The 13889-nt window shown below is 38.9% G+C and overlaps 2 protein-coding genes across 8 annotated transcripts in view; one reads left to right on the top strand and one right to left on the bottom strand.

Moving 5' to 3' along the window:
* The window catches only part of KATNAL2 (katanin catalytic subunit A1 like 2), a 305997-nt gene that overhangs the window by 165712 nt on the left and 126396 nt on the right, over positions 1-13889 (top strand). For 3 of the 7 annotated variants that reach the window (XM_077135531.1, XM_077135534.1, XM_077135530.1), the window contains 3 exons: positions 11033-11195; positions 12064-12166; positions 12681-13055. In XM_077135531.1, the coding sequence (XP_076991646.1) occupies positions 11033-11195; positions 12064-12166; positions 12681-12820 (406 nt within the window). In that variant the 3' untranslated portion in view covers positions 12821-13055. Of the gene's footprint in view, positions 1-11032; positions 11196-12063; positions 12167-12680; positions 13056-13889 lie in introns of those variants that run through there. The other 4 variants (XM_077135532.1, XM_077135533.1, XM_077135536.1 and 1 more) reach the window with 3 other exon arrangements.
* Positions 9112-13889, bottom strand: part of HDHD2 (haloacid dehalogenase like hydrolase domain containing 2) — a 69911-nt gene continuing 65133 nt past the window's right edge. The window contains exons 6-7 of the transcript XR_013165143.1: positions 13821-13878; positions 9112-11389 (exon numbers count right to left, since the gene is read on the bottom strand). The gene's annotated coding sequence lies outside the window, so the exon portion shown is untranslated. The remainder of the gene's footprint in view (positions 11390-13820; positions 13879-13889) is intronic.

Below are 13889 nucleotides of genomic sequence, written 5' to 3'. Positions count from 1 at the left end.
AACATAATTGCATTACAATTGGGTAGTATTGTGCTGTCCATTTCTGAGTTTTTATATCCAGTCCCGTTGTACAGTCTGTATCCCTTCATCTCCAATTATCCCTTCTCTTTTTTTTTTTTTTTTAATTAACGGAAAAAAAGAAATTAACCCAACATTTAGAGATCATACCATTCTACACATGCAATCATTAATTCTTAACATCATCACATAGATGCATGATCATCATTTCTTAGTACATTTGCATTGGTTTAGAAGAACTAGCAACATAACCGAAAAAGATATAGAATGTTAATATAGAGAAAAAAATAAAAGTAATAATAGTAAAATCAAAACAAAACAACACAAAACAAAACAAAAACCTATAGCTCAGATGCAGCTTCATTCAGTGTTTTAACATGATTACTTTACGATTAGGTATTATTGTGCTGTCCATTTTTGAGTTTTTGTATCTAGTCCTGTTGCACAGTCTGTATCCCTTCAGCTTCAATTACCCATTGTCTTACCCTGTTTCTAACTCCTGCTGAACTCTGTTACCAATGACATATTTCAAGTTTATTCTCGAGTGTCCGTTCACATCAGTGGGACCATACAGTATTTGTCCTTTAGTTTTTGGCTGGATTCACTCAGCATAATATTCTCTAGGTCCATCCATGTTATTACATGGTTCATAAGTTTATCTTGTCTTAAAGCTGCATAATATTCCATCGTATGTATATACCACAGTTTGTTTAGCCACTCTTCTGTTGATGGAGATTTTGGCTGTTTCCATCTCTTTGCAATTGTAAATAATGCTGCTATAAACATTGGTGTGCAAATGTTCGTTTGTGTCTTTGCCCTTAAGTCCTTTGAGTAGATACCTAGCAATGGTATTGCTGGGTCGTATGGCAGTTCTATATTCAGCTTTTTGAGGAACCGCCAAACTGCCTTCCACAGTGGTTGCACCCTTTGACATTCCCACCAACAGTGGATAAGTGTGCCTCTTTCTCCGCATCCTCTCCAGCACTTGTCATTTTCTGTTTTGTTGATAATGGCCATTCTGGTGGGTGTGAGATGATATCTCATTGTGGTTTTGATTTGCATTTCTCTAATGGCCAGGGACATTGAGCATCTCTTCATGTGCCTCTTGGCCATCCGTATTTCCTCTTCTGAGAGGTGTCTGTTCAAGTCTTTTTCCCATTTTGTAATTGGGTTGGTTGTCTTTTTGTTGTTGAGATGAACAATCTCTTTATAAATTCTGGATACTAGACCTTTATCTGATATATCATTTCCAAATATTGTCTCCCATTGTGAAGGCTGTCTTTCTACTTTCTTGATGAAGTTCTTTGATGCACAAAAGTGTTTTGCTTTAGGTTTAAGGTCCATAAAACCGCCTCCAGTTGTAAGATCCATAAGATATCTCCCAACATTTTCCTCTAACTGTTTTATGGTCTTAGACCTAATGTTTAGATCTTTGATCCATTTTGAGTTAACTTTTGTATAGGGTGTGAGAGATGGGTCTTCTTTCATTCTTTTGCATATGGATATCCAGTTCTCTAGGCACCATTTATTGAAGAGACTGCTCTGTCCCAGGTGAGTTGGCTTGACTGCCTTATCAAAGATCAAATGTCCATAGATGAGAGGGTCTATATCTGAGCACTCTATTCGATTCCATTGGTCGATATATCTATCTTTATGCCAATACCATGCTGTTTTGACCACTGTGGCTTCATAATATGCCTTAAAGTCAGGCAGCGCGAGACCTCCAGCTTCGTTTTTTTTCCTCAAGATGTTTTTAGCAATTCGGGGCACCCTGCCCTTCCAGATAAATTTGCTTATTGGTTTTTCTATTTCTGAAAAATACATTGTTGGGATTTTGATTGGTATTGCATTGAATCTGTAAATCAATTTAGGTAGGATTGACATCTTAACTATATTTAGTCTTCCAATCCATGAACACGGTATGCCCTTCCATCTATTTAGGTCTTCTGTGATTTCTTTTAGCAGCTTTTTGTAGTTTTCTTTATATAGGTTTTTTGTCTCTTTAGTTAAATTTATTCCTAGGTATTTTATTCTTTTAGTTGCAATTGTAAATGGGATTCGTTTCTTGATTTCCCCCTCAGCTTGTTCATTACTAGTGTATAGAAATGCTACAGATTTTTGAATGTTGATCTTGTAACCTGCTACTTTGCTGTACTCATTTATTAGCTCTAGTAGTTTTGTTGTGGATTTTTCCGGGTTTTCGACGTATAGTATCATATCGTCTGCAAACAGTGATAGTTTTACTTCTTCCTTTCCAATTTTGATGCCTTGTATTTCTTTTTCTTGTCTAATTGCTCTGGCTAGAACCTCCAACACAATGTTGAATAATAGTGGTGATAGTGGACATCCTTGTCTTGTTCCTGATCTTAGGGGGAAAGTTTTCAATTTTTCCCCATTGAGGATGATATTAGCTGTGAGTTTTTCATATATTCCCTCTATCATTTTAAGGAAGTTCCCTTGTATTCCTATCTTTTGAAGTGTTTTCAACAGGAAAGGATGTTGAATCTTGGCAAATGCCTTCTGTGCATCAATTGAGATGATCATGTGATTTTTCTGCTTTGATTTGTTGATATGGTGTATTACATTAATTAATTTTCTTATGTTGAACCATCCTTGCATACCTGGGATGAATCCTACTTGGTCATGATGTATAATTCTTTTAATGTGTTGTTGGATACGATTTGCTCGAATTTTATTGAGGATTTTTGCATCTATATTCATTAGAGAGATTGGTCTGTAGTTTTCTTTTTTTGTAATATCTTTGCCTGGTTTTGGTATGAGGGTGATGTTGGCTTCATAGAATGAATTAGGTAGTTTTCCCTCCACTTCAATTTTTTTGAAGAGTTTGAGGAGAGTTGGTACTAATTCTTTCTGGAATGTTTGATAGAATTCACATGTGAAGCCGTCTGGTCCTGGACTTTTCTTTTTAGGAAGCTTTTGAATGACTAATTCAATTTCTTTACTTGTGATTGGTTTGTTGAGGTCATCTATTTCTTCTTGAGTCAAAGTTGGTTGTTCATGTCTTTCCAGGAACCCGTCCATTTCATCTAAACTGTTGTATTTATTAGCGTAAAGTTGTTCATAGTATCCTGTTATTACCTCCTTTATTTCTGTGAGGTCAGTAGTTATGTCTCCTCTTCCATTTCTGATCTTATTTATTTGCATCCTCTCTCTTCTTCTTTTTGTCAATCTTGCTAAGGGCCCATCAATCTTATTGATTTTCTCATAGAACCAACTTCTGGTCTTATTGATTTTCTCTATTGTTTTCATGTTTTCAATTTCATTTATTTCTGCTCTAATCTTTGTTATTTCTTTCCTTTTGCTTGCTTTGGGATTAGTTTGCTGTTCTTTCTCCAGTTCTTCCAAGTGGACAGTTAATTCCTGCATTTTTGCCTTTTCTTCTTTTCTGATATAGGCATTTAGGGCAATAAATTTCCCTCTTAGCACTGCCTTTGCTGCGTCCCATAAGTTTTGATATGTTGTGTTTTCATTTTCATTCGCCTTGAGGTATTTACTAATTTCTCTTGCAATTTCTTCTTTGACCCACTTGTTGTTTTAGAGTGTGTTGTTGAGCCTCCACGTATTTGTGAATTTTCTGGCACTCCGCCTATTATTGATTTCCAACTTCATTCCTTTATGATCCGAGAAAGTGTTGTGTATGATTTCAATCTTTTTAAATTTGTTAAGACTTGCTTTGTGACCCAGCATATGGTCTATCTTTGAGAATGATCCATGAGCACTTGAGAAAAAGGTGTATCCTGCTGTTGTGGGATGTAATGTCCTATAAATGTCTGTTAAGTCTAGCTCATTTATAGTAATATTCAGATTCTCTATTTCTTTATTGATCCCCTGTCTAGATGTTCTGTCCATTGATGAGAGTGGTGAATTGAAGTCTCCAACTATTATGGTATATGTGTCTATTTCCCTTTTCAGTGTTTGCAGTGTATTCCTCACGTATTTTGGGGCATTCTGGTTTGGTGCATAAATATTTATGATTGTTATGTCTTCTTGTGTAATTGTTCCTTTTATTAGTATATAGTGTCCTTCTTTGTTTCTTTTAACTGTTTTACATTTGAAGTCTAATTTGTTGGATATTAGTATAGCCACTCCTACTCTTTTCTGGTTGTTATTTGCATGAAATATCTTTTCCCAACCTTTCCCTTTCAATCTATGTTTACCTTTGGGTCTAAGATGTGTTTCCTGTAGACAGCATATAGAAGGATCCTGTTTTTTAATCCATTCTGCCAGCCTGTGTCTTTTGATTGGGGAATTCAGTCCTTTAACATTTAGTGTTTTTACTGTTTGGATAATATTTTCCTCTACCATTTTGCCTTTTGTATTATATATATCATATCTGCGTAGATTGGTTTTAACACTTCACTTTTACAGACCCTGGGGTCTGATCTCCTTGAGGGATGGATTCCACCTGAGCTTGTCCCCACCCCTCTCCTGGGGAAGGCAAATGCTCCAGACAAACACTCAAACAAGTTTAATTCTGCCTATGCCTGAAGCCTTGCAGCTGTATTCAAAGAGCAGTCAAGCCATAGAAACACAGCCATCAAAACAAAAGAGATGAATTCTTTTCAGAGCAGGACCCCCATTCCTCAGGCTTAACAATCAAGAGCTTAAGTTGGTACATTTCTCTGTGTATCTCCAGGTCCTATGAGCCCCCTCCTTTCCTTCAGGGCCCAGACATTTTCAAATCCAAAAAAAATCTCTCTCTTTTTTTTTTTCCGTCAGCCTTGCCCCTCTGTGCCAAGTCAAAAACCAGCAACCTCCTCTTTTACTCATGGTTCAGCTGAGCCAGGGGTCTATTCTTACCAGTCACAATTTGTGAATTATTTCCACAATTGGACCTTAATTGCACTCAGCCCCTGCTGCTGGTAAGGTCTCTTTCCTTTCCCATCTGGGAAGCAGCCCGTGGGGGAGGGGTGCCAGCTGCTGCAGGTTGGGGAACTTGCGGTTCTGGGGGGGCTCACAGCCGGTCCAGCTGGTCCAGACTGGGGTACACTGTGTGACTGGTCACTGGCATGGCCCCAGCAGTTGTTCCGTACTGTTCCTGGCTATTTATTAGCTGTTCTGGAGGATAAACTAAATCCCACACCTTACCAAGCTGCCATCTTCTATGAATCCTCTACTTGATATTTTGAGAACATTCACAAGTTTTGACAGCTAATCAAATGGTATCTAAGTTAGTGTTTAATACTTAGAATTTAAAAACTTGACTATCTGAATATGTAGATTTTTTCCTCGTTGCCTCAATGCTAAATTAGTTTATGAAACTTACTGCACAAGCACAGGCTTTACAATGATTATATGGATACTTTATTTAAATATGCCTATGGTTAAGCTAGCTAAAATACCCATTTTGGGTGAGTATATTGTTTTCTTAAATAAAAATAAAGAAGCAAACAAAAAAAGGTATGGTGTCTCCAAAACACACACACACAAAATATGAACAGAGAGAAATAAGTGCTAGAGAAAATGTAGAGAAAGATGTACCTATTCACCTGAAACTGAGAGGTACAGCCTCTCCAGAGGGCAGTGTGGTGGTTTCACAGGAGGCTAGGGGTGGGGCTGCCATATGATCCTGTAACCCTGTTGCTGGGTGTATACTTGAAGGAACTGAGCATGGGGACATGAATGGACATTTGCACACTGGTGTTTATGGTGGCAGTGTTTGTGATTTGCAGTGGATCGAGGTAGCAGTGGATTGAAGTAGCTTGTTTTAGTTTGTAAAGCTGCCAGAATGTAACATACCAGAGATGGATTGGCTTTTAATAAAGGGGGAATGGGGATTTACTTAAAAACTTATAATTCAAAAAAATATATGTGAACCTTATAGTTCTTCGTAGGAAAGGCAGCTGACTTTCATCTGAGGTTCTCTTACACGGGAAGGCACAGGGCAATCTCTGCTGGCCTTCTCTCCCAGCTTCTGGGTTCCCACAGCTTTCTCCGGAGTGATTCCTTTCTATATCTTCAAAGGTCTGGATTGAGCTGCAGCTGCTGAGATGAGGTATGCTGAGCTGCTTGGGCTGTGCTGCATTGAGCTCTCTCATTTAAGCATCCAGCCAATTAAATTAAACATCATTCATTGCAGGAAGTATGCCCCTTAGCTGACCGCAGATGTAATCAGTGATAGATGAGTTTCATATGCCAATGGCTCATGTCCACAGCAACAGAACTAGGCACTGTCACCTGGTCAAGTTGACATCTGAACCTAACCAGCACATAGCCTAAAGATACAACAACTGAGGAATGGAAGGGGGAATTGTAGTGTCTACATACAATGGACTACTGAGCGTCTGCAAGAAGGAATGAAGTTGTGAGGCATGCAACTAGGTGAATGAACATTAAGGACAGTATGTTGGATAAAATGTCAGAAACAAACAAAAAATGAATTTACTGCTATTTTAGTAGGGTTTCAGGAAGAAGTACAGGTCACTGTGTCCAATGCCCCTTACCTCACCCTTCAAGTGCAATCTTAGTTACTTTTAAATTCATCAACCAAATGAAGTTTTTATTTCAACCTTAATAACATACAGCCTTAAGTTGGAACATTCTTGGACATTCTTTCGGGTTGAATTTTGCCCCCCCATCCCCAAAACAAAACAAAACAAAAACATGTTCATGTCCTAACCCTTGGTACTTGTGAATGTGATCTTATTTGGAAATAGAGTCATTGCAGATGTAATCAAGTTAAGGTGAAGTCATAGTGGATTATGGTAGGCCCTGAATCCAATGACTGGTATCCTTATAAGAGGAGGAGAGGACACATGGAGAATGGAGAAGATGAAGGCAGAGATTGGAATGATGCAGCTACAAGCCAAGAAACTCCAAGGACTGCTGAAAACCAACAAACTAGGAAGAGGAAAGGAAGAATTCTTCTGTATGGGTTTTTGAGGGAGCATGGCCTTGCTTATACATTGATTTCAGAATTCTGGCCTCCAGAAGAGAGAGAATAAATTTCAGTTGTTTTAAGCAACCAATTTTGTGATGATTTGCTACAACAGGGCTAAGAAACAATCTAGACATGAAGGACAATATGCGTTTTTTGATTATGTGCAGGGGTGATACTGAAAATGTTTAATTGGTATGGTATGTGTACCGACCAATCAGAAAAGATGGCATTGATAGTGATGCCTGCTGGCTGGCTCTTAGCACTGAGTGTGTGGACAAGGAGGAAGCCATTTGAAGCAAGGAAGACAAACACATCATGAATTGGAGTGCTTGGTAAATTTCTGCTGTGAGCATAGTTTTATCCTTGAGCCTATGCCTTGAATATAAATGTTGGCCTTGAGAAGAATGGTTGTGCAGGGGAAAAGATGATGGAGTCTCTGATGTGAAATAAATTTCAATAGGTTGGGGCTAATAAAGAACAAAGCAAGTGCCAAAAAAAAAAAAGTAATTGTTATTGCCAGTAAAGCACCCCGGACTGTGGATTCTCAACTCAGGATTGGAGGAATAATAGGTGAAGACACGATCTTTAAAGAAATACCATCCTCTGAGTTAGAATTCAGTTATCTTCCCTAGAAGTATGCTTTATTTTTTCAATTTAAAAGGAAAGATTGTGACATAGATTCAGAATAAGAGGAAAGAAAACGGAGGGCATTTTGGAAATCCTCAGTGTCTTTATGAACAAGAGATAGCTGGCAATGATGTTTTCACTGTTACTGTTTAACAATGGTAAATCGGCCCAGCACACAACATTTCCTTATTTCTATACTGGAAAATCAAATAGCTGTTTCTCTCCGGTCTAGAAGCTTGACATTTTACATAAAAAGGATTCACAGACTCATACCCTAAATGATCTGCTGATAATAGGAAAGGTAGTTCAGGGTAATCAAATAGCTCCAGTTGGTGAGGGAATGTTCTACCTTGCATAATTATTCCAGCTAAAACAATTGGAGTAAAAAATTGAACAATCATCATTTTGCAAGCTCTCATGAAATAATTCAGGCAAAGATCATAAACAGATGCTAAAACCATCAGAGAAAGGGGAGGGAGAACCAGGTATTTACTTGGTTCCAAATAAGTATTGTACATACTACTTCCAAAGAGAAGATGTTTCTGTTATAACGGAGAGATCTGTGGTCATCAGATGATCCCATAATTAAAAACCACATCACCAACAGTGAAACACACAAACATCTTATGGATCCTGATGTGCTGTAATATGAAAACATCAGCAATTAAATATTCCTGCCACAAATGTTTACCATTGAATCTAATTAAGTCTTTAGATCTAACTTCCATTTTAGAGGACAGGGGATAAAGGAACTAGTTACATGATACCATGAGGAAAACAGATAAATCTCGAAGGTAGGACATTCAACAACTGGCCTATCTTTTCAAATAGGGGCCAGAGAGAGGAAACAGATGTAGATTAAAAGAGACTTAAGAAGCATAACCATATGTAATGCATGATCTGACTGGATTTTTAAAAAATATTTTTATTGAGAAATCTTCACACACATACAGTCCATACATGGTATGTAGTCAGTGGCTCACAATATCATCACATGGTCTGTATTATTCATCACCATGATCATTTTTAGATCATTTGCATCACTTCAGAAAAAGAAATAAAAAAGGAAAAAACTCATACATCCCATACACCTTACCCCTTCCTCATTGACAACTAGTATTTCAATCTACCCAATTTTTTAAAATTTATTTTTTATCTATATGTTTTACTCGTCTGTCAATAAGGTAGATAAAAGGAGCATCAGACACAAGGCTTTCACAATCACACAGTCACATTGTAAACATCCTTATACAATTGTCTTCAAGAATCTATGTTACTGGAACATAGCTTAACAGTTTCAGGTACTTCCCTCCAGTCACTCCAACATACCATAAACTAAAAAGGGATATCTATACAATGTAAAAGAATAACTTCCAGGATAATTTCTCAACTCTGAAATCTCCCAGCCACTGAAACTATTTTGTTTCATTTCTCTTTCTCCTTTTGGTCAAGAAGGCTTTCTCCATCCCATGATGCCAGGTCCTGGGTGATCTGGGAGTTCTGTTCCATGTTGAAGGGAGATTTATATCCCTGGGAGTCATGTCCCATGTTAGGGGGGAGGGGAGGGCGGGGGGCGGGTGAGGAAGGGGATGCAGTGAATTCACCTCTCTAAGTGGCTTAGAGAGAGAGGCCACATCTGAGTAACAAAAGAGGTTCTCTGGGGGTGACTCTTAGGCATAAATGTAAGCAAGTTTAGCTTTTCCTGTAGGAATAAGTTTTATGTGGGTGAAGACTCAGTCTATTGAATTGGTAGTCCCCACTGCTTGTGAGAATATCAGGAATTCCCCAGATTAGGAAGTTGAATATTTCCTCCTTTCTCTCCGGTTCCCAGGAACTTTGCAAATACTTTCTTATTCTCTGCCCAAATTACTCTGGGATATATCGCGGTATCACACTAACCTGTACAAACCAACAGGATCTCATGACCTATTCAAGATTCCATGTAATTATGGCTTTCAAATAAACTGATCATTCAAGTTAAATAAGATAATGTGCTACCCATAATATAAGTTTTGCATCAAGTAAACATCCCTTCCTTTGGTCTCACATAGAAATTGAAGTTTTAAAACATGGACCATATAATCTTTTACCCTGTATTCTGATTTACCTTAGTCCTATCCAGATCAGCTTCATATCTCTAATTGAAGTCTAATTTTTTCAATTTTATAGCAGTTGCTGTATGAGGTAATGCTGACTTTCATAGCTTCATTGCTCTAACTCAGAGTCTCAGGTGTCACCCTCATACCTGAAGTTTCAGGTAACAACCAGATTATACTCAAATAGCTCAGTATCTCAGAATTTTGAAATAACAGTTAAAACTCCTGAATATATGTGACTGCTGTGACTCTAGGACCCTTTAGGCCCTAGCCTAATAACCCATTGTTTTGACTTCAATTCTGAGTTTGTACGTTATGGTTAGTGCATATGAGTGAGGCATGATAGTATTTGTCTTTTTGTTTCTGCCACTTCATTCAACATTCTGTCCTTAAGGTTCATTCATCTAGTTGCATACCTCACAATCTTGATTGGATTTTGAATGTAAAAATTATAAAGCATATTTTTGGGAAGATTGGAGAAACTGAAATATGGACCAAGCATTAGATATATTATAGGATCAGTGTCAGTTTTGTTGGGTGTCATAATGGTTTTGTAGCTGTGTAAGAAAATGTCCTTATTTTTCTGGAGATGCAGACTAAAGCATTAGGGGTAGGATTTCACGATGTGACTTATTTTGAAACAGTTTGGCCAGAAGACATAGATAAATTGATATGAAAAAGCTATAGGAAAATGTTAACTGCTGTTGAATAAAGACAGGAGGTATATGAATATGTATGTTTTATTCTACTGTTCTGTTTGAAAATTTTATATTAAGAATATTGAAATGATTTACAAGTACAAAACTGTAGAAACCTGGGCTGACAGTGTTTTGGGAGAAGCACGAATGAGTGTCTCAAATGGCCACAGTTGCATTCAACACACTGGAAGGAGCAACCACTTTTTTAGTGGGATAATCATTCCCTCCAGATCATATGAGAGTTTTGAAAGAGTTAATGTACTTACAGAGTGTCTAAGTTATGTGCAGGAATAATTTACTCACTGGCAGGATCAGATTGAATAATTCATGTTATGAATGTAGTGGGAATGCTTACGTTTAGTTGTTATTTGTCAGGGTTCTTTCCCTCCGAAAATTAAGTCACATAAGATTACCTCTGTGGTATGAGATGTTTGGGGGTATATTTTCTTTTTCTTCCTTCCTTCCTTTCTTCCCTCCCTCCAACCCTCCCTTCCTTTTTTTCTTTTACCAATTCTTGCTCCCAGTCAACATGAAGTAACTGTCTTATCCACTGAGTATATGTTAATCAACAGTTAAAATGCAAAATTGCTTCCTGCAATGGAGCAATGCTGAATTGTTCTTAAAATACAGTTGTTGCTCAAGGAGTATGTTTACTGTCTTGACCAGTTTCTTTATTTCTGTTGTGATTTCAGGGAGCTGGACTGTGCCATGTTACGCCGCTTGGAGAAGAGGATTCTGGTTGATCTCCCCAGCCAAGAGGCCAGGCAGGCCATGATCTGCCACTGGCTGCCTCCCGTGAGCAGGGGCAGAGCCCTGGAGCTGCGCACAGCCCTGGACTACAGTCAGCTGAGCCAGGTGAGCTGCCTGATCCTTGGCACCAGAGCTACCACGACGGAAGCATTTCCAGCCAGGGGTCCATGACATGAAAGTATTCCAATTTAACACGAGCTGTTAGGATATTCTTAAGCTATTTAGAAAAGATCCAACCTGTCCCAGGAATGCGATGGGCCTCTGTTTCATGAGTGAGCTCTCCACCACTTGGAAACACTCTAGTGAGAGAAACAACGTGATACAGTGAAAATAGCATAGAATTTATACAGAGGGAACCTATGGTCAAATCTTGGGCCTGCCACTTATTAGCTGTGTGGCCTCAGGAGAGCCACTTATTCTCTGAGAACCTCAACTTCTTCATCTGCAAAATGGGGTAACAGATAAGTGATATGATGATTAAATGACAAATGGAAAACATCTGGGTACATGTCTGTTATCCCCATTGTCACTGAGACCCATTGCCAGGGCTTGTAGACTTACCTGCTTTGGGCAGACACTTGAACACGATGGCATCTGAGGTTCTTCCAAGGCAGGTATGATCTTATTTAAAACAAAGGTGACTACCAAATTTGATCATCCTTGGATGTGGGCTCAAGGCCCCCAGTAGGCTAATTTGGGTAGCCTGTCTCATCCAGTCTTTCACCAGCATTTGATTGTATGCCTTTGCATAGTGAGCAAGTTATTGCCCAGCTTCTCTAGCTATCCAAACATGTTAGCACCATCTCTCCCACCCATTATTTATAGGGGAAGCTTTGTATAGTGTTCATGAGTGACAGATACAGAATCTTAAGATTCTGCTACAGGAGTTCTGATACTGGGTCCTGTCTGTAAGAATGTGATCATTACTCCCATTCTAGCTGCTGACCAATGGTTGGGTTTCTGGCTGTTTCAGGAGATGGAGGGTTATTCAGGCTCAGACATTAAGCTCGTCTGCAGGGAAGCAGCCATGCGGCCCGTGAGGAAAATCTTCCATGCACTTGAAAACCACCAGCCAGGTATAGTTGGGATCACAGAGAAGGTGCTCTGGGAGAAATGTGTGTTTAGAAATCCAACATTCACCAGCAGATGGAGCCTTGCTCCTGCTCCTGGTTTGTCTTTCTGCTTGTAATGCATTCGTTCTTTGGTCACATCATCCCTCATACACTCCACTCACTCCCCCTTTGGTTTCCTGTTTTGGATCAACGTTGCCAGCAGATGATAAACTCCTTATGGCTCAGGTTTTTATTTCTCTGGCACACTATAACATTGGGCTGGATCCATTTGAAGCACTATATAAATATTAGTAATACTCAGAAAATAATACATTTCAGTCACATTTTTGTCTGGGTTTCAGGGCCTAACTCAGTTGCACATTGAACAATTTTCTTTCCAGGCCTCTTTACCTTTGGTGTGTAAACGATTAAATATGCTGCCCTTGCAGTGTCTTGAAAGAAGTGCTATAAGCATTTCAAGAGCACTGATCACTCTTAGGTTCTACTGTTATGCTGTTACTGTTATGTTTTTACCTAGAGAGCAGCAATTTACCTCCAATCCAGTTGGATACTGTGACCACTGCCGACTTTTTGGATGTGCTAGCTCACACCAAGCCTTCCGCAAAGAATCTGACTCAGAGATACTCAGCCTGGCAAAGAGACTTCGAGTCTGTTTGAAATTATATTTAATCTGACATGGCCACGAAGGCAATCACAGAGGCCTCCTGGTTTATTAGCATAAGTGGAAGAAGAACATAATATTTCAAATGGAAAAGAGAAATTTCTTTTTGAGGACTGGACTAATTTGGACAACTCTGTTGTTTTAGAAATCTCAGCTATTTTTGTAAATTTTTCACAATAAACGTCAGCAAAATAGTGAAAATTTCAATTACATGTATATGTGCTATTAGGTCAGGCGGTAGATATTTTTCTCAGTTAGACTACAGATTTTGATGAACAATTTCCTGAAGTGTTCCTTGTTTATTAGCTGATATCTTTATTTGGCAGAAAAAGATGTAGTTAGAAAAGTTGTGCTAGAATGCACAGGGTGGCTCTGAGTTTGAGCAGTGATTAAAGCCAGTGTAAGGGTGGTTAAGGTCAGGAACAGGGAAGGAAATAGAGTTTACTTCTCATTCTTGACAATTTTCTGAATTTCATCACCTCTTCCTAATTCTGACCCCAATCAGCTTCATCAGCATCAAACCTCACACACAAGGCCCCACTGGAAAATGTCACTAGCTTCTCTCTAAAGATGAGTATTTTGATTATTTTGATGAGGCAGATTGTAGTTAATCCCTTTCAGCCCTTGAGGCTAAAGCAACGAACAGGGAGACTAGCCCATCATCACCACCAGCTAGCAGTTTGAGTGTTTTTAGTTCTAGCCCCTAAGAGCATCTTTTGACTCTACATCTCACATTCAGTGTGTTCTGCCCTGCCCTTCCAATTGCCACAGCTCCTCACTGGAGCCAAAGCATCCGCTGAGGTATCCGAGTCATTAGAACACCCATCCTGAGTCTTCCCTGCTCTCAGGTTCCTCCCCATTGCCTTTTGGGGTTATAAATAGCTAGAATCATTGTCCTCAGAAACCAATGATCCCCTGCATCTATTTTCAACTCTTGATAAAATTTGAAGGTTTCCACTAGTAATGCCTGCCCCTTCTCTCCTTGCATATACTTACCTAATTACCTTCTGTTCTTTTCCTTGCTCTCTTTCCTTCATCCCTGCAAGGCAAACTCCTACAGAAAGG

Source organism: Tamandua tetradactyla, chromosome 18 (genome assembly GCF_023851605.1).
Source record: "Tamandua tetradactyla isolate mTamTet1 chromosome 18, mTamTet1.pri, whole genome shotgun sequence".
Lineage (NCBI taxonomy): Eukaryota > Metazoa > Chordata > Mammalia > Pilosa > Myrmecophagidae > Tamandua > Tamandua tetradactyla.
This window is presented reverse-complemented; position numbering and strand designations above follow the sequence as displayed.